Source organism: Macaca thibetana, chromosome 18 (assembly GCF_024542745.1).
Source record: "Macaca thibetana thibetana isolate TM-01 chromosome 18, ASM2454274v1, whole genome shotgun sequence".
NCBI lineage: Eukaryota > Metazoa > Chordata > Mammalia > Primates > Cercopithecidae > Macaca > Macaca thibetana.
Window position 1 is genome coordinate 33659596 of NC_065595.1, and position 25856 is coordinate 33685451.

A 25856-nucleotide genomic window follows, 5' to 3' on the forward strand; every position below is an offset into this window, starting at 1 on the left:
GCCAACGGTAGAACTCAGTGGGGTGTGTCCAGGCTGAAATTAACCTAAACAACTTGTGGGGCACAGCAGGCCACCTGACCGTCCTGATTGGCCGCATTTTGCTGACGCAATGATTACGTATCGGGGCGGGGTAGCCCAGGGGCCAAGGGCGGTCAGGGCTTCAGCCCTGGGTGGGCCTGGGGCTGGCTATATAAGGCCGGGCTCTGGCACGGGAGCTCCACTCGGCCTTGGACGGCGCACCGCAGAGGTCACTCCAGGCTGTGGCTCCACATCCCGAGGACCAGAAGCGGGCCTGCTCAGCTGTCTGCAAGGACCGGCGCTCCAGACCAAGTGGCCGGCTGCACCGAGGACTGAGCTTGCTCCCGGTTGCCGTGACTCCACGCCCCAGGCCTGCGGTCTGCGAGGACCAGCGCCCCAGAACCAGTGGCCCGCTGCTCCGAGGACCGAGCTCCCTCCAGGCTGCGACTCCACATCCCGAACCGGGCAGCGAGGACCCGCGACCCCAGACTTCGTGTCCTGCCGCCCCCAGGACAGAGCCGCGACCGCCGGGACAGCCAGGCCTGCACAGCTCTGCTGAGATGGCGGCAGGGTCCACTACGCTGCACGCAGTGGAGAAGCTGCAGGTGCGTCTGGCCACTAAGACGGACCCGAAAAAGCTAGAGAAATATTTGCAGAAACTCTCCGCCTTGCCCATGACGGCAGACATCCTGGCGGAGACTGGAATCAGAAAGACGGTGAAGCGCCTGCGGAAGCACCAGCACGTGGGCGACTTTGCCAGAGACTTAGCGGCCCGGTGGAAGAAGCTGGTGCTTGTGGACCCAAACACCGGGCCTGATGCACAGGACCCCGAGGAGAGCGCTTCCCGAAAGCGCTATGGGGAGGCTCTTCAGGACCAGGAAAAGGCCTGGGGCTTCCCAGAGAACGGGACGGTCCCCAGGAGCCCACCTGACAGTCCTGAGCACAGACGGACAGCACACAGAACACCTCCGGGGCTCCAGAGACCTCACCGAAGGTCTCCCAGTCGCGAGCACACAGAGCCCAGAGAAAGCGCCCCAGAAGGGCCCCAGCTGATTCAGGCCCCCATGGGGCCCCTCCATTGCACACCGCTCCCCTCCCGACGCCCGAGGGCCCTGAGCCGGCTGTGCCCGGGAAGCAACCCGGAAGAGGCCACGCTCACGCCGCTCAGGGCGGGCCTCCGCTGGGTCAGGGCTGCCAGGGCCAACCCCAGGGGGAAGCGCTTGTGAGCCACAGCAAGGGGCACAAATCGTCCCGCTGGGCTTCCGCGCAGAAATTGCCTCCTGTCCAGGAAAGCCAGTCAGAGAGGCTGCAGGTGGCCGGCGCTGATTCTGCGGGGCCGAAAACGGTGCCCAGCCATGCCTTCTCAGAGCTCTGGGACCCCTCAGAGGCCTGGATGCAGGCCAACTACGATCTACTTTCCGCTTTTGAGGCCATGACCTCCCAGGAAAAGCCAGAAGCACTCTCCGCACCAACGTTCCAGGAGGAAGCCGCCTTCACTGGACACAGAGTGAATGCTAAGATACAGGTGTACTCGGGCTCCAGGCCTGCCTGCCAGCCCCAGGTGCTGACGCTGCGCCAGCAGTGCATCCGGGGGCTTAGACACAATCCGGACGCCCTCGGCGACGTGGGAGGGGTCCCCTACTCGGTTCTTGAACCCCTTCCGGAAGGGTGGACGCCTGATCAGCTGTATCGCAGAGAGAAATACAATCACGCACTCGCTGGGGACACAGATGAATTATGGAGGATTCATTGTCTCCAGGACTTCAAGGAAGAAAAGCCACAGGAGCACGAGTCTTGGCGGGAGCTGTATCTGCGGCTTCGGGACTCCCGAGAGCAGCGGCTGCGAGCAGTCACCACGAAAATCCGATCTGCACGTGAAAACAAACCCATCCCCCGACAGACAAAGATGATCTGTTTCAACTCTGGGGCCAAGACGCCTTATGATGCTTCAAGGAGGCAAGAGAAGTCTGCAGGAGCCGCTGACCCCGAAGAGGGAGAGATCAAGCCAGCCCCCAAAGCCGCGGGCAGCAGCCACGTTCCCTCCAGCCGGGGCGGCGTGGGCGGTGGCCATAGGGGCGGTGGCGGCCTGGTGGGCGGCGGGGACGGCGGCCACGGCGGAAGCAGTGGCAGCAGCAGCAGCAGCAGCAGCAGCAGCAGCAGCAGCAGCAGCAGCACGAGCAGCAGCAGCAGCAGCAGCGTCCTTCACCGGCTCCCTGAGAAGAGGGCCAACCCCTGCCTGAGCAGCAGCAATGAGCGCCCGGCGCCCGCCGCCAAAACCCGGAAACCGGCTGCCAAGAAAGTGGCCCCGCTGATGGCCAAGGCAATTCGAGACTACAAGAGGAGATTCTCCCGAAGATAAACTCAGGACTTGCCTTAGGGTTAAAATCTGGGGGGAGGAGGAACAATGCAAAGTCAATGCGGGTTGGGGAAAGAAACTTCCAGTGGACACCAGAACCTTTGGCTTGGTGCAAAGTTGAGCCTCTGCATTCTGCAGGTGTCAAGTGCTGGCCCTGTGATTTTGCCTCCCACACCCAGCCACTGCCTCCCTGCTTGGAGGCCACCTCAGAATTCAGAAGATGGGAACCCGCATTCGGGTCAACTCTACTTTGGCTGTTCACTGATCGTTTTTTGTTTTTTGTTGTTTTGAGACGGAGTCTCGCTCTGTCGCCCAGGCTGGAGTACAGTGGTGCCGTCTCAGCTCACTGCAAGCTCTGCCTCCCGGGTTCACGCCATTCCCCTGCCTCAGCCTCCCCGTAGCTGGGACTACAGGCGTGCACCACCACGCCCCGCGAAGTTTTTGTATTTTTTAGTAGAGACGGGGTTTCACCGTGTGAGCCAGGATGGTCTCGATCTCCTGACCTCGTGATCCGCCCGCCTCGGCCTCCCAAGGTGCTGGGATTACAGGCGTGAGCCACCGCGCCCGGCCACTGATCTTTTTCTAATTAACGACCTAGTTGCAATCATAAACTAGGTACCACATGTGAGATTTCCGTTTTTCCTTTCTTTTGAAATCAGCGAGCACATGAGGACTTCTTAGACACAAACTCTCAATCTGTTAGTTGGCACTGATAACTGCCACTCCATAAAATGTTTTGTGGTTGTCGTTGCTGTTGTTTTGTTTTAAAGAAACGGCCGGGCATGATCCTGTAATCGTGAGCCATCCTCCTTTGGGAGGCCGAGGAGGGCAGATGGCTTGAGCCCACAGGGTGGAGACCAGCCTGTGCCAAATGGAGAAACCCCGTCTCCACAAATGATACCACAATTAGCCTGGCGTGGTGGCACGGCCCCTGTGGTCCTCTGGTCCCAGCTTCTTAAAGGACTGAGGTGGCAGGATTGACTGAGCTGGGCGAGCGGAGGTTGCCGTGACCTTTCCTCATTCCACTGCACTCCAGCCTGGGTGACAGAACCAGAGCACGTCTCAAAGAAAACCGCTATTTCTTTGAAGAAAGGAACTACCGGATTTCATGAATAAATGCTAATAACTGGTACGATGGCGAAGTCAAAATAGTTTCACTAAGCACCGCATACAATCATTCCCAATCTTTTCACCCAGAACCCCTATGAAAGGTTGGCGACACCTTAATCAGCTTATTGAGGTTCTGAATCAAGAAGTCTAAAGCTGCCAATCAGACTTTCTAATTACCATGAGATGACCAGGTTAACAACCTGGAGTTCACCTCATAGGAGCTTCTGCAAGCTTCGGGGAAGGTTTGCATTCCAACTCAGGGCATTTCTTGGCCTCACGCGGGCTGGTAATCACAGGTCCGCGTGCCAGATATGACACACGCGAGCGCACACACACACGCACACACGCACACACGCACACACACCCCCCCCCCCCCCCACACACACACACACACAACCCCTTGCGTATATCTCATTCTTATGGGTGTACCAATAGTGAGGGGCAGAGAGAAAGACACAAAGACCTAAGCCACAAGGCAAAACCGAGCAAGGGCAGTCCAAGAGATCAAAGTCCTGTGCCCTGGGCTGTCAGCAGAATGGGTGCTGGGAAGCTAGCTTCTGGAAGCAGGCACCTGAGTGGATGCAGGTGCAAGTGAGAAGAGGCCTTCAAGCCTGAAGGACACGTATGGAGACAGGACAGGGAGCCACAGAGACACTGCCCTTAAGGAAGACAGAAAAGCATTCGTTCCGGGGAAGGGGACATGATCCAATCAGCGACGGTGTAAAACTCAGACAAGTCCGGGCACGGTGACCCACGCCTGTAATCCCATCGCTTTGGGAGGTCGCGGCCAGCGGGTCACCTGAGGTCAGGAGTTGGAGACCAGCCTGACCAATATGAGGAAATCCCGTCTCTACTACAAATACCAAACGCGCTCAGGCTTGCCGGCGAGCGCCTGTAATCCCAGCTACTCAGGAGGCTGAGACAGGAGAATCACTTGAACCCGGGAGGCGGAGTCTGCAGTGAGCCCAGATCCCACCATTGCACTCCAGCCTGGACAACAAAAGCAAAACTCCGTCTCAAAATTAAAAACAAAAACTCGGAAAAGCTCCCCCAGCAAGGGCCGGAGACAATGCCAGTCTCTATTTCTCGACAGCAATTCAAGAGAGAATCTCAGGCGGCCTGCAAACCTCACAAGACAGCAGAACATCCTCCCCAAGGCGGAGAAGCCACATGCTCTTTCTGGAGGTGGAGTAGCCACCGATCACCCTGCAGCCCCTCCCCACTCCCACCGAGAAACCCCAGTCCCTCGGAATCAAATCCACTGGCAACAACCTTTCTTCCTGGAAAACGTTTCCCCTGCCAAGATGGAAAACAAACATGATACAAGCAAATACAACTCAAAACACAAGGAAACAATTGGAGCAAGTTCTAGCCCCTCCTAGCTCCTCGATGCCCCCACAATCACGCTACTGCTGAAAACAGCGGCCGCACCCACTAAACTCATTCATGACTGGAGACCGTGACAAACCGTAGCAGATCACTGCTCCCACCGCGACACTCGCTCTCAAAAAGACACAAAGGAAACAAACCCCACACAAACTATAAACCTACCCCAAACAGAATTCAGAATCCACCGAAGGATCCTGCTGGTATATTACTACACTGACCCAGGGTAGTTCAATTCCCTTCCGACCTATTTACAAACTAATCCTCATTCTGGGAGCTCTGGAAGCATTGCCAGTATTGCGCTGGGGTCCTCTTCGTGAGGGAGCTGGAAGACTGGAAACACGGCAAGCACATTTCCCTCTTTCTCTACATACCACGGAGGGGTAATTCTCAAAAAAGCCTTAACACCTGAATCCTCATCCCCCGATTCTCAAGCTATAATCATTTTCCTTCTTTAGAAGACACACACACACACACACACACACACACACACACACTCTCTCTCTCTCTCTCACACACACACACAGAGAGAGAGAGAGAGAGAGAGAGAAAAGTCATGTGAGAATTTAAAAAGTAAGCCAAACCGCCATGGACAGCAGAAACAATAGCTGACATCATAGACATTTCAAATGGTTCTGTTTGCCTCATTCTGACTGAAAGATTAGAGTGGAATTCGGCTGCCCAAACCGTGGCACCAACATCACCTGCAGGCCAGAGCAAGCCTTTCTCAGGAGATTTTAAACAGCCGGTGGGGGCAAGATCCTGAAGCGTTTCTTCCAAGACTGCTAACAGGAGATGAAACGTGGCTCTGCCGGCAGGATCCTGAAGACCAAGCACGAGGCCGTGGCTACCAAGAGGTGGCAGCGCTCCATTCAAAGCCACAGAGGAGCAGTCAAGAGCAGAGGTCATGGCCACCGTTTGGGGGGGATGCCAGAGGGATTCGGCTGGTTGACTTTCTGGAGGGCCAAACCGTGATCACATCTGCTCACTAGGAGAGCGCTTTCAGAAAGTCAGCCGCCAAAGCTGGAGCGAGAACAGTCCTCACCAGAGAGTTCTTCTCCACCACGACAATGTTCCTGCTCATGCCTTTCACCCAACAAGGGCAGCTGGGCAAGACTTGCCGCGGGAAATCATGAGGCGTCCACCTTACAGTCCTGATTTGGCGCCTGCTGACTTCTTTTTGTTTCCTAGACTTAGAAAATCTGTAAAAAGCGCCCAGTTTTCTTCAGTTAACGATGGAAAAAAGATTCCATGGAAATCGTCACATTCCCAGGACCCTGGGGGTTTTAGAGGGATGGGCTAGAGGGCGGGGAAAAGACACTGCTTCCAAAAGCGCATTGAACTTGATGGAGCCGATGTTGAGAAGTAAAATACACCTTTTTCATTTTTCTCTCTTAATCCCACTTTTCTACGAATGTTGGCAAGTCCCCTCACGCCACGTCAATCCTAGGTAAAGGGTTGTTATCCTCTGTGGGTTCTTCTTTCTACCATTTTGTCTTGCGGTGTTGTTATTTTCGGTTTTACTCCCAAGAAGATTCAGTCATGTGTCTTTTGGAATCCACAGACGTGGAACCTGCCAACACGGAGGGCCAACGGTAGAACTCAGTGGGGTGTGTCCAGGCTGAAATTAACCTAAACAACTTGTGGGGCACAGCAGGCCACCTGACCGTCCTGATTGGCCGCATTTTGCTGACGCAATGATTACGTATCGGGGCGGGGTAGCCCAGGGGCCAAGGGCGGTCAGGGCTTCAGCCCTGGGTGGGCCTGGGGCTGGCTATATAAGGCCGGGCTCTGGCACGGGAGCTCCACTCGGCCTTGGACGGCGCACCGCAGAGGTCACTCCAGGCTGTGGCTCCACATCCCGAGGACCAGAAGCGGGCCTGCTCAGCTGTCTGCAAGGACCGGCGCTCCAGACCAAGTGGCCGGCTGCACCGAGGACTGAGCTTGCTCCCGGTTGCCGTGACTCCACGCCCCAGGCCTGCGGTCTGCGAGGACCAGCGCCCCAGAACCAGTGGCCCGCTGCTCCGAGGACCGAGCTCCCTCCAGGCTGCGACTCCACATCCCGAACCGGGCAGCGAGGACCCGCGACCCCAGACTTCGTGTCCTGCCGCCCCCAGGACAGAGCCGCGACCGCCGGGACAGCCAGGCCTGCACAGCTCTGCTGAGATGGCGGCAGGGTCCACTACGCTGCACGCAGTGGAGAAGCTGCAGGTGCGTCTGGCCACTAAGACGGACCCGAAAAAGCTAGAGAAATATTTGCAGAAACTCTCCGCCTTGCCCATGACGGCAGACATCCTGGCGGAGACTGGAATCAGAAAGACGGTGAAGCGCCTGCGGAAGCACCAGCACGTGGGCGACTTTGCCAGAGACTTAGCGGCCCGGTGGAAGAAGCTGGTGCTTGTGGACCCAAACACCGGGCCTGATGCACAGGACCCCGAGGAGAGCGCTTCCCGAAAGCGCTATGGGGAGGCTCTTCAGGACCAGGAAAAGGCCTGGGGCTTCCCAGAGAACGGGACGGTCCCCAGGAGCCCACCTGACAGTCCTGAGCACAGACGGACAGCACACAGAACACCTCCGGGGCTCCAGAGACCTCACCGAAGGTCTCCCAGTCGCGAGCACAGAGCCCAGAGAAAGCGCCCCAGAAGGGCCCCAGCTGATTCAGGCCCCCATGGGGCCCCTCCATTGCACACCGCTCCCCTCCCGACGCCCGAGGGCCCTGAGCCGGCTGTGCCCGGGAAGCAACCCGGAAGAGGCCACGCTCACGCCGCTCAGGGCGGGCCTCCGCTGGGTCAGGGCTGCCAGGGCCAACCCCAGGGGGAAGCGCTTGTGAGCCACAGCAAGGGGCACAAAATCGTCCCGCTGGGCTTCCGCGCAGAAATTGCCTCCTGTCCAGGAAAGCCAGTCAGAGAGGCTGCAGGTGGCCGGCGCTGATTCTGCGGGGCCGAAAACGGTGCCCAGCCATGCCTTCTCAGAGCTCTGGGACCCCTCAGAGGCCTGGATGCAGGCCAACTACGATCTACTTTCCGCTTTTGAGGCCATGACCTCCCAGGAAAAGCCAGAAGCACTCTCCGCACCAACGTTCCAGGAGGAAGCCGCCTTCACTGGACACAGAGTGAATGCTAAGATACAGGTGTACTCGGGCTCCAGGCCTGCCTGCCAGCCCCAGGTGCTGACGCTGCGCCAGCAGTGCATCCGGGGGCTTAGACACAATCCGGACGCCCTCGGCGACGTGGGAGGGGGTCCCCTACTCGGTTCTTGAACCCCTTCCGGAAGGGTGGACGCCTGATCAGCTGTATCGCAGAGAGAAATACAATCACGCACTCGCTGGGGACACAGATGAATTATGGAGGATTCATTGTCTCCAGGACTTCAAGGAAGAAAAGCCACAGGAGCACGAGTCTTGGCGGGAGCTGTATCTGCGGCTTCGGGACTCCCGAGAGCAGCGGCTGCGAGCAGTCACCACGAAAATCCGATCTGCACGTGAAAACAAACCCATCCCCCGACAGACAAAGATGATCTGTTTCAACTCTGGGGCCAAGACGCCTTATGATGCTTCAAGGAGGCAAGAGAAGTCTGCAGGAGCCGCTGACCCCGAAGAGGGAGAGATCAAGCCAGCCCCCAAAGCCGCGGGCAGCAGCCACGTTCCCTCCAGCCGGGGCGGCGTGGGCGGTGGCGATAGGGGCGGTGGCGGCCTGGTGGGCGGCGGGGACGGCGGCCACGGCGGAAGCAGTGGCAGCAGCAGCAGCAGCAGCAGCAGCAGCAGCAGCAGCAGCAGCACGAGCAGCAGCAGCAGCAGCAGCAGCAGCAGCGTCCTTCACCGGCTCCCTGAGAAGAGGGCCAACCCCTGCCTGAGCAGCAGCAATGAGCGCCCGGCGCCCGCCGCCAAAACCCGGAAACCGGCTGCCAAGAAAGTGGCCCCGCTGATGGCCAAGGCAATTCGAGACTACAAGAGGAGATTCTCCCGAAGATAAACTCAGGACTTGCCTTAGGGTTAAAATCTGGGGGGAGGAGGAACAATGCAAAGTCAATGCGGGTTGGGGAAAGAAACTTCCAGTGGACACCAGAACCTTTGGCTTGGTGCAAAGTTGAGCCTCTGCATTCTGCAGGTGTCAAGTGCTGGCCCTGTGATTTTGCCTCCCACACCCAGCCACTGCCTCCCTGCTTGGAGGCCACCTCAGAATTCAGAAGATGGGAACGCATTCGGGTCAACTCTACTTTGGCTGTTCACTGATCGTTTTTTTTTTTTGTTGTTTTGAGACGGAGTCTCGCTCTGTCGCCCAGGCTGGAGTACAGTGGTGCCGTCTCAGCTCACTGCAAGCTCTGCCTCCCGGGTTCACGCCATTCCCCTGCCTCAGCCTCCCCGTAGCTGGGACTACAGGCGTGCACCACCACGCCCCGCGAAGTTTTTGTATTTTTTAGTAGAGACGGGGTTTCACCGTGTGAGCCAGGATGGTCTCGATCTCCTGACCTCGTGATCCGCCCGCCTCGGCCTCCCAAGGTGCTGGGATTACAGGCGTGAGCCACCGCGCCCGGCCACTGATCTTTTTCTAATTAACGACCTAGTTGCAATCATAAACTAGGTACCACATGTGAGATTTCCGTTTTTCCTTTCTTTTGAAATCAGCGAGCACATGAGGACTTCTTAGACACAAACTCTCAATCTGTTAGTTGGCACTGATAACTGCCACTCCATAAAATGTTTTGTGGTTGTCGTTGCTGTTGTTTTGTTTTAAAGAAACGCCGGGCATGATCCTGTAATCGTGAGCCATCCTCCTTTGGGAGGCCGAGGAGGGCAGATGGCTTGAGCCCACAGGGTGGAGACCAGCCTGTGCCAAATGGAGAAACCCCGTCTCCACAAATGATACCACAATTAGCCTGGCGTGGTGGCACGGCCCCTGTGGTCCTCTGGTCCCAGCTTCTTAAAGGACTGAGGTGGCAGGATTGACTGAGCTGGGCGAGCGGAGGTTGCCGTGACCTTTCCTCATTCCACTGCACTCCAGCCTGGGTGACAGAACCAGAGCACGTCTCAAAGAAAACCGCTATTTCTTTGAAGAAAGGAACTACCGGATTTCATGAATAAATGCTAATAACTGGTACGATGGCGAAGTCAAAATAGTTTCACTAAGCACCGCATACAATCATTCCCAATCTTTTCACCCAGAACCCCTATGAAAGGTTGGCGACACCTTAATCAGCTTATTGAGGTTCTGAATCAAGAAGTCTAAAGCTGCCAATCAGACTTTCTAATTACCATGAGATGACCAGGTTAACAACCTGGAGTTCACCTCATAGGAGCTTCTGCAAGCTTCGGGGAAGGTTTGCATTCCAACTCAGGGCATTTCTTGGCCTCACGCGGGCTGGTAATCACAGGTCCGCGTGCCAGATATGACACACGCGAGCGCACACACACGCACACACGCACACACGCACACACGCCCCCCCCCACACACACACACACACAAACCCCTTGCGTATATCTCATTCTTATGGGTGTACCAATAGTGAGGGGCAGAGAGAAAGACACAAAGACCTAAGCCACAAGGCAAAACCGAGCAAGGGCAGTCCAAGAGATCAAAGTCCTGTGCCCTGGGCTGTCAGCAGAATGGGTGCTGGGAAGCTAGCTTCTGGAAGCAGGCACCTGAGTGGATGCAGGTGCAAGTGAGAAGAAGCCTTCAAGCCTGAAGGACACGTATGGAGACAGGACAGGGAGCCACAGAGACACTGCCCTTAAGGAAGACAGAAAAGCATTCGTTCCGGGGAAGGGGACATGATCCAATCAGCGACGGTGTAAAACTCAGACAAGTCCGGGCACGGTGACCCACGCCTGTAATCCCATCGCTTTGGGAGGTCGCGGCCAGCGGGTCACCTGAGGTCAGGAGTTGGAGACCAGCCTGACCAATATGAGGAAATCCCGTCTCTACTACAAATACCAAACGCGCTCAGGCTTGCCGGCGAGCGCCTGTAATCCCAGCTACTCAGGAGGCTGAGACAGGAGAATCACTTGAACCCGGGAGGCGGAGTCTGCAGTGAGCCCAGATCCCACCATTGCACTCCAGCCTGGACAACAAAAGCAAAACTCCGTCTCAAAATTAAAAACAAAAACTCGGAAAAGCTCCCCCAGCAAGGGCCGGAGACAATGCCAGTCTCTATTTCTCGACAGCAATTCAAGAGAGAATCTCAGGCGGCCTGCAAACCTCACAAGACAGCAGAACATCCTCCCCAAGGCGGAGAAGCCACATGCTCTTTCTGGAGGTGGAGTAGCCACCGATCACCCTGCAGCCCCTCCCCACTCCCACCGAGAAACCCCAGTCCCTCGGAATCAAATCCACTGGCAACAACCTTTCTTCCTGGAAAACGTTTCCCCTGCCAAGATGGAAAACAAACATGATACAAGCAAATACAACTCAAAACACAAGGAAACAATTGGAGCAAGTTCTAGCCCCTCCTAGCTCCTCGATGCCCCCACAATCACGCTACTGCTGAAAACAGCGGCCGCACCCACTAAACTCATTCATGACTGGAGACCGTGACAAACCGTAGCAGATCACTGCTCCCACCGCGACACTCGCTCTCAAAAAGACACAAAGGAAACAAACCCCACACAAACTATAAACCTACCCCAAACAGAATTCAGAATCCACCGAAGGATCCTGCTGGTATATTACTACACTGACCCAGGGTAGTTCAATTCCCTTCCGACCTATTTACAAACTAATCCTCATTCTGGGAGCTCTGGAAGCATTGCCAGTATTGCGCTGGGGTCCTCTTCGTGAGGGAGCTGGAAGACTGGAAACACGGCAAGCACATTTCCCTCTTTCTCTACATACCACGGAGGGGTAATTCTCAAAAAAGCCTTAACACCTGAATCCTCATCCCCCGATTCTCAAGCTATAATCATTTTCCTTCTTTAGAAGACACACACACACACACACACACACACACACTCTCTCTCTCTCACACACACACACAGAGAGAGAGAGAGAGAGAGAGAAAAGTCATGTGAGAATTTAAAAAGTAAGCCAAACCGCCATGGACAGCAGAAACAATAGCTGACATCATAGACATTTCAAATGGTTCTGTTTGCCTCATTCTGACTGAAAGATTAGAGTGGAATTCGGCTGCCCAAACCGTGGCACCAACATCACCTGCAGGCCAGAGCAAGCCTTTCTCAGGAGATTTTAAACAGCCGGTGGGGGCAAGATCCTGAAGCGTTTCTTCCAAGACTGCTAACAGGAGATGAAACGTGGCTCTGCCGGCAGGATCCTGAAGACCAAGCACGAGGCCGTGGCTACCAAGAGGTGGCAGCGCTCCATTCAAAGCCACAGAGGAGCAGTCAAGAGCAGAGGTCATGGCCACCGTTTGGGGGGGATGCCAGAGGGATTCGGCTGGTTGACTTTCTGGAGGGCCAAACCGTGATCACATCTGCTCACTAGGAGAGCGCTTTCAGAAAGTCAGCCGCCAAAGCTGGAGCGAGAACAGTCCTCACCAGAGAGTTCTTCTCCACCACGACAATGTTCCTGCTCATGCCTTTCACCCAACAAGGGCAGCTGGGCAAGACTTGCCGCGGGAAATCATGAGGCGTCCACCTTACAGTCCTGATTTGGCGCCTGCTGACTTCTTTTTGTTTCCTAGACTTAGAAAATCTGTAAAAAGCGCCCAGTTTTCTTCAGTTAACGATGGAAAAAAGATTCCATGGAAATCGTCACATTCCCAGGACCCTGGGGGTTTTAGAGGGATGGGCTAGAGGGCGGGGAAAAGACACTGCTTCCAAAAGCGCATTGAACTTGATGGAGCCGATGTTGAGAAGTAAAATACACCTTTTTCATTTTTCTCTCTTAATCCCACTTTTCTACGAATGTTGGCAAGTCCCCTCACGCCACGTCAATCCTAGGTAAAGGGTTGTTATCCTCTGTGGGTTCTTCTTTCTACCATTTTGTCTTGCGGTGTTGTTATTTTCGGTTTTACTCCCAAGAAGATTCAGTCATGTGTCTTTTGGAATCCACAGACGTGGAACCTGCCAACACGGAGGGCCAACGGTAGAACTCAGTGGGGTGTGTCCAGGCTGAAATTAACCTAAACAACTTGTGGGGCACAGCAGGCCACCTGACCGTCCTGATTGGCCGCATGTTTGCTGACGCAATGATTACGTATCGGGGCGGGGTAGCCCAGGGGCCAAGGGCGGTCAGGGCTTCAGCCCTGGGTGGGCCTGGGGCTGGCTATATAAGGCCGGGCTCTGGCACGGGAGCTCCACTCGGCCTTGGACGGCGCACCGCAGAGGTCACTCCAGGCTGTGGCTCCACATCCCGAGGACCAGAAGCGGGCCTGCTCAGCTGTCTGCAAGGACCGGCGCTCCAGACCAAGTGGCCGGCTGCACCGAGGACTGAGCTTGCTCCCGGTTGCCGTGACTCCACGCCCCAGGCCTGCGGTCTGCGAGGACCAGCGCCCCAGAACCAGTGGCCCGCTGCTCCGAGGACCGAGCTCCCTCCAGGCTGCGACTCCACATCCCGAACCGGGCAGCGAGGACCCGCGACCCCAGACTTCGTGTCCTGCCGCCCCCAGGACAGAGCCGCGACCGCCGGGACAGCCAGGCCTGCACAGCTCTGCTGAGATGGCGGCAGGGTCCACTACGCTGCACGCAGTGGAGAAGCTGCAGGTGCGTCTGGCCACTAAGACGGACCCGAAAAAGCTAGAGAAATATTTGCAGAAACTCTCCGCCTTGCCCATGACGGACAGACATCCTGGCGGAGACTGGAATCAGAAAGACGGTGAAGCGCCTGCGGAAGCACCAGCACGTGGGCGACTTTGCCAGAGACTTAGCGGCCCGGTGGAAGAAGCTGGTGCTTGTGGACCCAAACACCGGGCCTGATGCACAGGACCCCGAGGAGAGCGCTTCCCGAAAGCGCTATGGGGAGGCTCTTCAGGACCAGGAAAAGGCCTGGGGCTTCCCAGAGAACGGGACGGTCCCCAGGAGCCCACCTGACAGTCCTGAGCACAGACGGACAGCACACAGAACACCTCCGGGGCTCCAGAGACCTCACCGAAGGTCTCCCAGTCGCGAGCACAGAGCCCAGAGAAAGCGCCCCAGAAGGGCCCCAGCTGATTCAGGCCCCCATGGGGCCCCTCCATTGCACACCGCTCCCCTCCCGACGCCCGAGGGCCCTGAGCCGGCTGTGCCCGGGAAGCAACCCGGAAGAGGCCACGCTCACGCCGCTCAGGGCGGGCCTCCGCTGGGTCAGGGCTGCCAGGGCCAACCCCAGGGGGAAGCGCTTGTGAGCCACAGCAAGGGGCACAAATCGTCCCGCTGGGCTTCCGCGCAGAAATTGCCTCCTGTCCAGGAAAGCCAGTCAGAGAGGCTGCAGGTGGCCGGCGCTGATTCTGCGGGGCCGAAAACGGTGCCCAGCCATGCCTTCTCAGAGCTCTGGGACCCCCTCAGAGGCCTGGATGCAGGCCAACTACGATCTACTTTCCGCTTTTGAGGCCATGACCTCCCAGGAAAAGCCAGAAGCACTCTCCGCACCAACGTTCCAGGAGGAAGCCGCCTTCACTGGACACAGAGTGAATGCTAAGATACAGGTGTACTCGGGCTCCAGGCCTGCCTGCCAGCCCCAGGTGCTGACGCTGCGCCAGCAGTGCATCCGGGGGCTTAGACACAATCCGGACGCCCTCGGCGACGTGGGAGGGGTCCCCTACTCGGTTCTTGAACCCCTTCCGGAAGGGTGGACGCCTGATCAGCTGTATCGCAGAGAGAAATACAATCACGCACTCGCTGGGGACACAGATGAATTATGGAGGATTCATTGTCTCCAGGACTTCAAGGAAGAAAAGCCACAGGAGCACGAGTCTTGGCGGGAGCTGTATCTGCGGCTTCGGGACTCCCGAGAGCAGCGGCTGCGAGCAGTCACCACGAAAATCCGATCTGCACGTGAAAACAAACCCATCCCCCGACAGACAAAGATGATCTGTTTCAACTCTGGGGCCAAGACGCCTTATGATGCTTCAAGGAGGCAAGAGAAGTCTGCAGGAGCCGCTGACCCCGAAGAGGGAGAGATCAAGCCAGCCCCCAAAGCCGCGGGCAGCAGCCACGTTCCCTCCAGCCGGGGCGGCGTGGGCGGTGGCGATAGGGGCGGTGGCGGCCTGGTGGGCGGCGGGGGACGGCGGCCTCGGCGGAAGCGTGGCAGCAGCAGCAGCAGCAGCAGCAGCAGCAGCAGCAGCACGAGCAGCATGAGCAGCAGCAGCAGCAGCAGCGTCCTTCACCGGCTCCCTGAGAAGAGGGCCAACCCCTGCCTGAGCAGCAGCAATGAGCGCCCGGCGCCCGCCGCCAAAACCCGGAAACCGGCTGCCAAGAAAGTGGCCCCGCTGATGGCCAAGGCAATTCGAGACTACAAGAGGAGATTCTCCCGAAGATAAACTCAGGACTTGCCTTAGGGTTAAAATCTGGGGGGAGGAGGAACAATGCAAAGTCAATGCGGGTTGGGGAAAGAAACTTCCAGTGGACACCAGAACCTTTGGCTTGGTGCAAAGTTGAGCCTCTGCATTCTGCAGGTGTCAAGTGCTGGCCCTGTGATTTTGCCTCCCACACCCAGCCACTGCCTCCCTGCTTGGAGGCCACCTCAGAATTCAGAAGATGGGAACGCATTCGGGTCAACTCTACTTTGGCTGTTCACTGATCGTTTTTTGTTTTTTGTTGTTTTGAGACGGAGTCTCGCTCTGTCGCCCAGGCTGGAGTACAGTGGTGCCGTCTCAGCTCACTGCAAGCTCTGCCTCCCGGGTTCACGCCATTCCCCTGCCTCAGCCTCCCCGTAGCTGGGACTACAGGCGTGCACCACCACGCCCCGCGAAGTTTTTGTATTTTTTAGTAGAGACGGGGTTTCACCGTGTGAGCCAGGATGGTCTCGATCTCCTGACCTCGTGATCCGCCCGCCTCGGCCTCCCAAGGTGCTGGGATTACAGGCGTGAGCCACCGCGCCCGGCCACTGATCTTTTTCTAATTAACGACCTAGTTGCAATCATAAACTAGGTACCACATGTGAGATTTCCGTTTTTCCTTTCTTTTGAAATCAGCGAGCACATGAGGACTTCTTAGACACAAACTCTCAATCTGTTAGTTGGCACTGATAACTGCCACTCCATAAAATGTTTTGTGGTTGTCGTTGCTGTTGTTTTGTTTTAAAGAAACGGCCGGGCATGATCCTGTAATCGTGAGCCATCCTCCTTTGGGAGGCCGAGGAGGGCAGATGGCTTGAGCCCACAGGGTGGAGACCAGCCTGTGCCAAATGGAGAAACCCCGTCTCCACAAATGATACCACAATTAGCCTGGCGTGGTGGCACGGCCCCTGTGGTCCTCTGGTCCCAGCTTCTTAAAGGACTGAGGTGGCAGGATTGACTGAGCTGGGCGAGCGGAGGTTGCCGTGACCTTTCCTCATTCCACTGCACTCCAGCCTGGGTGACAGAACCAGAGCACGTCTCAAAGAAAACCGCTATTTCTTTGAAGAAAGGAACTACCGGATTTCATGAATAAATGCTAATAACTGGTACGATGGCGAAGTCAAAATAGTTTCACTAAGCACCGCATACAATCATTCCCAATCTTTTCACCCAGAACCCCTATGAAAGGTTGGCGACACCTTAATCAGCTTATTGAGGTTCTGAATCAAGAAGTCTAAAGCTGCCAATCAGACTTTCTAATTACCATGAGATGACCAGGTTAACAACCTGGAGTTCACCTCATAGGAGGAGCTTCTGCAAGCTTCGGGGAAGGTTTGCATTCCAACTCAGGGCATTTCTTGGCCTCACGCGGGCTGGTAATCACAGGTCCGCGTGCCAGATATGACACACGCGAGCGCACACACACACACGCACACACGCACACACGCCCCCCCCCCCCCCCCCACACACACACAGAACCCCCTTGCGTATATCTCATTCTTATGGGTGTACCAATAGTGAGGGGCAGAGAGAAAGACACAAAGACCTAAGCCACAAGGCAAAACCGAGCAAGGGCAGTCCAAGAGATCAAAGTCCTGTGCCCTGGGCTGTCAGCAGAATGGGTGCTGGGAAGCTAGCTTCTGGAAGCAGGCACCTGAGTGGATGCAGGTGCAAGTGAGAAGAGGCCTTCAAGCCTGAAGGACACGTATGGAGACAGGACAGGGAGCCACAGAGACACTGCCCTTAAGGAAGACAGAAAAGCATTCGTTCCGGGGAAGGGGACATGATCCAATCAGCGACGGTGTAAAACTCAGACAAGTCCGGGCACGGTGACCCACGCCTGTAATCCCATCGCTTTGGGAGGTCGCGGCCAGCGGGTCACCTGAGGTCAGGAGTTGGAGACCAGCCTGACCAATATGAGGAAATCCCGTCTCTACTACAAATACCAAACGCGCTCAGGCTTGCCGGCGAGCGCCTGTAATCCCAGCTACTCAGGAGGCTGAGACAGGAGAATCACTTGAACCCGGGAGGCGGAGTCTGCAGTGAGCCCAGATCCCACCATTGCACTCCAGCCTGGACAACAAAAGCAAAACTCCGTCTCAAAATTAAAAACAAAAACTCGGAAAAGCTCCCCCAGCAAGGGCCGGAGACAATGCCAGTCTCTATTTCTCGACAGCAATTCAAGAGAGAATCTCAGGCGGCCTGCAAACCTCACAAGACAGCAGAACATCCTCCCCAAGGCGGAGAAGCCACATGCTCTTTCTGGAGGTGGAGTAGCCACCGATCACCCTGCAGCCCCTCCCCACTCCCACCGAGAAACCCCAGTCCCTCGGAATCAAATCCACTGGCAACAACCTTTCTTCCTGGAAAACGTTTCCCCTGCCAAGATGGAAAACAAACATGATACAAGCAAATACAACTCAAAACACAAGGAAACAATTGGAGCAAGTTCTAGCCCCTCCTAGCTCCTCGATGCCCCCACAATCACGCTACTGCTGAAAACAGCGGCCGCACCCACTAAACTCATTCATGACTGGAGACCGTGACAAACCGTAGCAGATCACTGCTCCCACCGCGACACTCGCTCTCAAAAAGACACAAAGGAAACAAACCCCACACAAACTATAAACCTACCCCAAACAGAATTCAGAATCCACCGAAGGATCCTGCTGGTATATTACTACACTGACCCAGGGTAGTTCAATTCCCTTCCGACCTATTTACAAACTAATCCTCATTCTGGGAGCTCTGGAAGCATTGCCAGTATTGCGCTGGGGTCCTCTTCGTGAGGGAGCTGGAAGACTGGAAACACGGCAAGCACATTTCCCTCTTTCTCTACATACCACGGAGGGGTAATTCTTAAAAAAGCCTTAACACCTGAATCCTCATCCCCCGATTCTCAAGCTATAATCATTTTCCTTCTTTAGAAGACACACACACACACACACACACACACACTCTCTCTCTCTCTCACACACACACACACACAGAGAGAGAGAGAGAGAGAGAAAAGTCATGTGAGAATTTAAAAAGTAAGCCAAACCGCCATGGACAGCAGAAACAATAGCTGACATCATAGACATTTCAAATGGTTCTGTTTGCCTCATTCTGACTGAAAGATTAGAGTGGAATTCGGCTGCCCAAACCGTGGCACCAACATCACCTGCAGGCCAGAGCAAGCCTTTCTCAGGAGATTTTAAACAGCCGGTGGGGGCAAGATCCTGAAGCGTTTCTTCCAAGACTGCTAACAGGAGATGAAACGTGGCTCTGCCGGCAGGATCCTGAAGACCAAGCACGAGGCCGTGGCTACCAAGAGGTGGCAGCGCTCCATTCAAAGCCACAGAGGAGCAGTCAAGAGCAGAGGTCATGGCCACCGTTTGGGGGGGATGCCAGAGGGATTCGGCTGGTTGACTTTCTGGAGGGCCAAACCGTGATCACATCTGCTCACTAGGAGAGCGCTTTCAGAAAGTCAGCCGCCAAAGCTGGAGCGAGAACAGTCCTCACCAGAGAGTTCTTCTCCACCACGACAATGTTCCTGCTCATGCCTTTCACCCAACAAGGGCAGCTGGGCAAGACTTGCCGCGGGAAATCATGAGGCGTCCACCTTACAGTCCTGATTTGGCGCCTGCTGACTTCTTTTTGTTTCCTAGACTTAGAAAATCTGTAAAAAGCGCCCAGTTTTCTTCAGTTAACGATGGAAAAAAGATTCCATGGAAATCGTCACATTCCCAGGACCCTGGGGGTTTTAGAGGGATGGGCTAGAGGGCGGGGAAAAGACACTGCTTCCAAAAGCGCATTGAACTTGATGGAGCCGATGTTGAGAAGTAAAATACACCTTTTTCATTTTTCTCTCTTAATCCCACTTTTCTACGAATGTTGGCAAGTCCCCTCACGCCACGTCAATCCTAGGTAAAGGGTTGTTATCCTCTGTGGGTTCTTCTTTCTACCATTTTGTCTTGCGGTGTTGTTATTTTCGGTTTTACTCCCAAGAAGATTCAGTCATGTGTCTTTTGGAATCCACAGACGTGGAACCTGCCAACACGGAGGGCCAACGGTAGAACTCAGTGGGGTGTGTCCAGGCTGAAATTAACCTAAACAACTTGTGGGGCACAGCAGGCCACCTGACCGTCCTGATTGGCCGCATTTTGCTGACGCAATGATTACGTATCGGGGCGGGGTAGCCCAGGGGCCAAGGGCGGTCAGGGCTTCAGCCCTGGGTGGGCCTGGGGCTGGCTATATAAGGCCGGGCTCTGGCACGGGAGCTCCACTCGGCCTTGGACGGCGCACCGCAGAGGTCACTCCAGCTGTGGCTCCACATCCCGAGGACCAGAAGCGGGCCTGCTCAGCTGTCTGCAAGGACCGGCGCTCCAGACCAAGTGGCCGGCTGCACCGAGGACTGAGCTTGCTCCCGGTTGCCGTGACTCCACGCCCCAGGCCTGCGGTCTGCGAGGACCAGCGCCCCAGAACCAGTGGCCCGCTGCTCCGAGGACCGAGCTCCCTCCAGGCTGCGACTCCACATCCCGAACCGGGCAGCGAGGACCCGCGACCCCAGACTCCGTGTCCTGCCGCCCCCAGGACAGAGCCGCGACCGCCGGGACAGCCAGGCCTGCACAGCTCTGCTGAGATGGCGGCAGGGTCCACTACGCTGCACGCAGTGGAGAAGCTGCAGGTGCGTCTGGCCACTAAGACGGACCCGAAAAAGCTAGAGAAATATTTGCAGAAACTCTCCGCCTTGCCCATGACGGCAGACATCCTGGCGGAGACTGGAATCAGAAAGACGGTGAAGCGCCTGCGGAAGCACCAGCACGTGGGCGACTTTGCCAGAGACTTAGCGGCCCGGTGGAAGAAGCTGGTGCTTGTGGACCCAAACACCGGGCCTGATGCACAGGACCCCGAGGAGAGCGCTTCCCGAAAGCGCTATGGGGAGGCTCTTCAGGACCAGGAAAAGGCCTGGGGCTTCCCAGAGAACGGGACGGTCCCCAGGAGCCCACCTGACAGTCCTGAGCACAGACGGACAGCACACAGAACACCTCCGGGGCTCCAGAGACCTCACCGAAGGTCTCCCAGTCGCGAGCACAGAGCCCAGAGAAAGCGCCCCAGAAGGGCCCCAGCTGATTCAGGCCCCCATGGGGCCCCTCCATTGCACACCGCTCCCCTCCCGACGCCCGAGGGCCCTGAGCCGGCTGTGCCCGGGAAGCAACCCGGAAGAGGCCACGCTCACGCCGCTCAGGGCGGGCCTCCGCTGGGTCAGGGCTGCCAGGGCCAACCCCAGGGGGAAGCGCTTGTGAGCCACAGCAAGGGGCACAAATCGTCCCGCTGGGCTTCCGCGCAGAAATTGCCTCCTGTCCAGGAAAGCCAGTCAGAGAGGCTGCAGGTGGCCGGCGCTGATTCTGCGGGGCCGAAAACGGTGCCCAGCCATGCCTTCTCAGAGCTCTGGGACCCCTCAGAGGCCTGGATGCAGGCCAACTACGATCTACTTTCCGCTTTTGAGGCCATGACCTCCCAGGAAAAGCCAGAAGCACTCTCCGCACCAACGTTCCAGGAGGAAGCCGCCTTCACTGGACACAGAGTGAATGCTAAGATACAGGTGTACTCGGGCTCCAGGCCTGCCTGCCAGCCCCAGGTGCTGACGCTGCGCCAGCAGTGCATCCGGGGGCTTAGACACAATCCGGACGCCCTCGGCGACGTGGGAGGGGTCCCCTACTCGGTTCTTGAACCCCTTCCGGAAGGGTGGACGCCTGATCAGCTGTATCGCAGAGAGAAATACAATCACGCACTCGCTGGGGACACAGATGAATTATGGAGGATTCATTGTCTCCAGGACTTCAAGGAAGAAAAGCCACAGGAGCACGAGTCTTGGCGGGAGCTGTATCTGCGGCTTCGGGACTCCCGAGAGCAGCGGCTGCGAGCAGTCACCACGAAAAATCCGATCTGCACGTGAAAACAAACCCATCCCCCGACAGACAAAGATGATCTGTTTCAACTCTGGGGCCAAGACGCCTTATGATGCTTCAAGGAGGCAAGAGAAGTCTGCAGGAGCCGCTGACCCCGAAGAGGGAGAGATCAAGCCAGCCCCCAAAGCCGCGGGCAGCAGCCACGTTCCCTCCAGCCGGGGCGGCGTGGGCGGTGGCGATAGGGGCGGTGGCGGCCTGGTGGGCGGCGGGGACGGCGGCCTCGGCGGAAGCGGTGGCAGCAGCAGCAGCAGCAGCAGCAGCAGCAGCAGCAGCAGCAGCAGCAGAGCAGCAGCAGCAGCAGCAGCAGCGTCAGCGTCCTTCACCGGCTCCCTGAGAAGAGGGCCAACCCTGCCTGAGCAGCAGCAATGAGCGCCCGGCGCCCGCCGCCAAAACCCGGAAACCGGCTGCCAAGAAAGTGGCCCCGCTGATGGCCAAGGCAATTCGAGACTACAAGAGGAGATTCTCCCGAAGATAAACTCAGGACTTGCCTTAGGGTTAAAATCTGGGGGGAGGAGGAACAATGCAAAGTCAATGCGGGTTGGGGAAAGAAACTTCCAGTGGACACCAGAACCTTTGGCTTGGTGCAAAGTTGAGCCTCTGCATTCTGCAGGTGTCAAGTGCTGGCCCTGTGATTTTGCCTCCCACACCCAGCCACTGCCTCCCTGCTTGGAGGCCACCTCAGAATTCAGAAGATGGGAACGCATTCGGGTCAACTCTACTTTGGCTGTTCACTGATCGTTTTTTGTTTTTTGTTGTTTTGAGACGGAGTCTCGCTCTGTCGCCCAGGCTGGAGTACAGTGGTGCCGTCTCAGCTCACTGCAAGCTCTGCCTCCCGGGTTCACGCCATTCCCCTGCCTCAGCCTCCCCGTAGCTGGGACTACAGGCGTGCACCACCACGCCCCGCGAAGTTTTTGTATTTTTTAGTAGAGACGGGGTTTCACCGTGTGAGCCAGGATGGTCTCGATCTCCTGACCTCGTGATCCGCCCGCCTCGGCCTCCCAAGGTGCTGGGATTACAGGCGTGAGCCACCGCGCCCGGCCACTGATCTTTTTCTAATTAACGACCTAGTTGCAATCATAAACTAGGTACCACATGTGAGATTTCCGTTTTTCCTTTCTTTTGAAATCAGCGAGCACATGAGGACTTCTTAGACACAAACTCTCAATCTGTTAGTTGGCACTGATAACTGCCACTCCATAAAATGTTTTGTGGTTGTCGTTGCTGTTGTTTTGTTTTAAAGAAACGGCCGGGCATGATCCTGTAATCGTGAGCCATCCTCCTTTGGGAGGCCGAGGAGGGCAGATGGCTTGAGCCCACAGGGTGGAGACCAGCCTGTGCCAAATGGAGAAACCCCGTCTCCACAAATGATACCACAATTAGCCTGGCGTGGTGGCACGGCCCCTGTGGTCCTCTGGTCCCAGCTTCTTAAAGGACTGAGGTGGCAGGATTGACTGAGCTGGGCGAGCGGAGGTTGCCGTGACCTTTCCTCATTCCACTGCACTCCAGCCTGGGTGACAGAACCAGAGCACGTCTCAAAGAAAACCGCTATTTCTTTGAAGAAAGGAACTACCGGATTTCATGAATAAATGCTAATAACTGGTACGATGGCGAAGTCAAAATAGTTTCACTAAGCACCGCATACAATCATTCCCAATCTTTTCACCCAGAACCCCTATGAAAGGTTGGCGACACCTTAATCAGCTTATTGAGGTTCTGAATCAAGAAGTCTAAAGCTGCCAATCAGACTTTCTAATTACCATGAGATGACCAGGTTAACAACCTGGAGTTCACCTCATAGGAGCTTCTGCAAGCTTCGGGGAAGGTTTGCATTCCAACTCAGGGCATTTCTTGGCCTCACGCGGGCTGGTAATCACAGGTCCGCGTGCCAGATATGACACACGCGAGCGCACACACACGCACACACGCACACACGCACACACGCCCCCCCCCCCCCCCCACACACACACACACAGACCCCCTTGCGTATATCTCATTCTTATGGGTGTACCAATAGTGAGGGGCAGAGAGAAAGACACAAAGACCTAAGCCACAAGGCAAAACCGAGCAAGGGCAGTCCAAGAGATCAAAGTCCTGTGCCCTGGGCTGTCAGCAGAATGGGTGCTGGGAAGCTAGCTTCTGGAAGCAGGCACCTGAGTGGATGCAGGTGCAAGTGAGAAGAAGCCTTCAAGCCTGAAGGACACGTATGGAGACAGGACAGGGAGCCACAGAGACACTGCCCTTAAGGAAGACAGAAAAGCATTCGTTCCGGGGAAGGGGACATGATCCAATCAGCGACGGTGTAAAACTCAGACAAGTCCGGGCACGGTGACCCACGCCTGTAATCCCATCGCTTTGGGAGGTCGCGGCCAGCGGGTCACCTGAGGTCAGGAGTTGGAGACCAGCCTGACCAATATGAGGAAATCCCGTCTCTACTACAAATACCAAACGCGCTCAGGCTTGCCGGCGAGCGCCTGTAATCCCAGCTACTCAGGAGGCTGAGACAGGAGAATCACTTGAACCCGGGAGGCGGAGTCTGCAGTGAGCCCAGATCCCACCATTGCACTCCAGCCTGGACAACAAAAGCAAAACTCCGTCTCAAAATTAAAAACAAAAACTCGGAAAAGCTCCCCCAGCAAGGGCCGGAGACAATGCCAGTCTCTATTTCTCGACAGCAATTCAAGAGAGAATCTCAGGCGGCCTGCAAACCTCACAAGACAGCAGAACATCCTCCCCAAGGCGGAGAAGCCACATGCTCTTTCTGGAGGTGGAGTAGCCACCGATCACCCTGCAGCCCCTCCCCACTCCCACCGAGAAACCCCAGTCCCTCGGAATCAAATCCACTGGCAACAACCTTTCTTCCTGGAAAACGTTTCCCCTGCCAAGATGGAAAACAAACATGATACAAGCAAATACAACTCAAAACACAAGGAAACAATTGGAGCAAGTTCTAGCCCCTCCTAGCTCCTCGATGCCCCCACAATCACGCTACTGCTGAAAACAGCGGCCGCACCCACTAAACTCATTCATGACTGGAGACCGTGACAAACCGTAGCAGATCACTGCTCCCACCGCGACACTCGCTCTCAAAAAGACACAAAGGAAACAAACCCCACACAAACTATAAACCTACCCCAAACAGAATTCAGAATCCACCGAAGGATCCTGCTGGTATATTACTACACTGACCCAGGGTAGTTCAATTCCCTTCCGACCTATTTACAAACTAATCCTCATTCTGGGAGCTCTGGAAGCATTGCCAGTATTGCGCTGGGGTCCTCTTCGTGAGGGAGCTGGAAGACTGGAAACACGGCAAGCACATTTCCCTCTTTCTCTACATACCACGGAGGGGTAATTCTCAAAAAAGCCTTAACACCTGAATCCTCATCCCCCGATTCTCAAGCTATAATCATTTTCCTTCTTTAGAAGACACACACACACACACACACACACACACACACACACACACTCTCTCTCTCTCTCTCACACACACACACACAGAGAGAGAGAGAGAGAGAGAGAAAAAAAGTCATGTGAGAATTTAAAAAGTAAGCCAAACCGCCATGGACAGCAGAAACAATAGCTGACATCATAGACATTTCAAATGGTTCTGTTTGCCTCATTCTGACTGAAAGATTAGAGTGGAATTCGGCTGCCCAAACCGTGGCACCAACATCACCTGCAGGCCAGAGCAAGCCTTTCTCAGGAGATTTTAAACAGCCGGTGGGGGCAAGATCCTGAAGCGTTTCTTCCAAGACTGCTAACAGGAGATGAAACGTGGCTCTGCCGGCAGGATCCTGAAGACCAAGCACGAGGCCGTGGCTACCAAGAGGTGGCAGCGCGCTCCATTCAAAGCCACAGAGGAGCAGTCAAGAGCAGAGGTCATGGCCACCGTTTGGGGGGGATGCCAGAGGGATTCGGCTGGTTGACTTTCTGGAGGGCCAAACCGTGATCACATCTGCTCACTAGGAGAGCGCTTTCAGAAAGTCAGCCGCCAAAGCTGGAGCGAGAACAGTCCTCACCAGAGAGTTCTTCTCCACCACGACAATGTTCCTGCTCATGCCTTTCACCCAACAAGGGCAGCTGGGCAAGACTTGCCGCGGGAAATCATGAGGCGTCCACCTTACAGTCCTGATTTGGCGCCTGCTGACTTCTTTTTGTTTCCTAGACTTAGAAAATCTGTAAAAAGCGCCCAGTTTTCTTCAGTTAACGATGGAAAAAAGATTCCATGGAAATCGTCACATTCCCAGGACCCTGGGGGTTTTAGAGGGATGGGCTAGAGGGCGGGGAAAAGACACTGCTTCCAAAAGCGCATTGAACTTGATGGAGCCGATGTTGAGAAGTAAAAATACACCTTTTTCATTTTTCTCTCTTAATCCCACTTTTCTACGAATGTTGGCAAGTCCCCTCACGCCACGTCAATCCTAGGTAAAGGGTTGTTATCCTCTGTGGGTTCTTCTTTCTACCATTTTGTCTTGCGGTGTTGTTATTTTCGGTTTTACTCCCAAGAAGATTCAGTCATGTGTCTTTTGGAATCCACAGACGTGGAACCTGCCAACACGGAGGGCCAACGGTAGAACTCAGTGGGGTGTGTCCAGGCTGAAATTAAC

General features: G+C 55.8%; 2 protein-coding genes and 3 pseudogenes across 11 annotated transcripts in view; 4 read left to right on the forward strand and 1 right to left on the reverse strand.

Annotated features, from left to right (window-relative positions):
• The window catches only part of KATNAL2 (katanin catalytic subunit A1 like 2), a 138105-nt gene that overhangs the window by 76504 nt on the left and 35745 nt on the right, over positions 1 to 25856 (reverse strand). Inside the window, exon 2 of one of the 10 annotated variants that reach the window (XM_050768166.1) lies at positions 5916 to 6443. The exons of 4 other annotated variants lie outside the window; for them this stretch is intronic. In XM_050768166.1, coding sequence (XP_050624123.1) covers positions 5916 to 5954 — 39 coding nt within the window. In that variant the 5' untranslated portion in view covers positions 5955 to 6443. Of the gene's footprint in view, positions 1 to 5915; positions 6444 to 12356; positions 12973 to 18799; positions 19589 to 25268; positions 25587 to 25856 lie in introns of those variants that run through there. 5 more of the 10 variants (XM_050768165.1, XM_050768163.1, XM_050768168.1 and 2 more) reach the window with 5 other exon arrangements.
• Positions 579 to 2426, forward strand: LOC126941502 (elongin-A3-like; annotated as a pseudogene).
• LOC126941507 (elongin-A3-like) lies at positions 7037 to 8890 on the forward strand. Its single transcript, XM_050768205.1, is given in 4 exon segments — positions 7037 to 7717; positions 7719 to 8102; positions 8104 to 8578; positions 8723 to 8890. Coding segments are annotated over 4 exon segments (1659 nt in total). The 3' UTR covers positions 8842 to 8890.
• Positions 13479 to 15326, forward strand: LOC126941506 (elongin-A3-like; annotated as a pseudogene).
• On the forward strand, positions 19920 to 21773 carry LOC126941505 (elongin-A3-like; annotated as a pseudogene).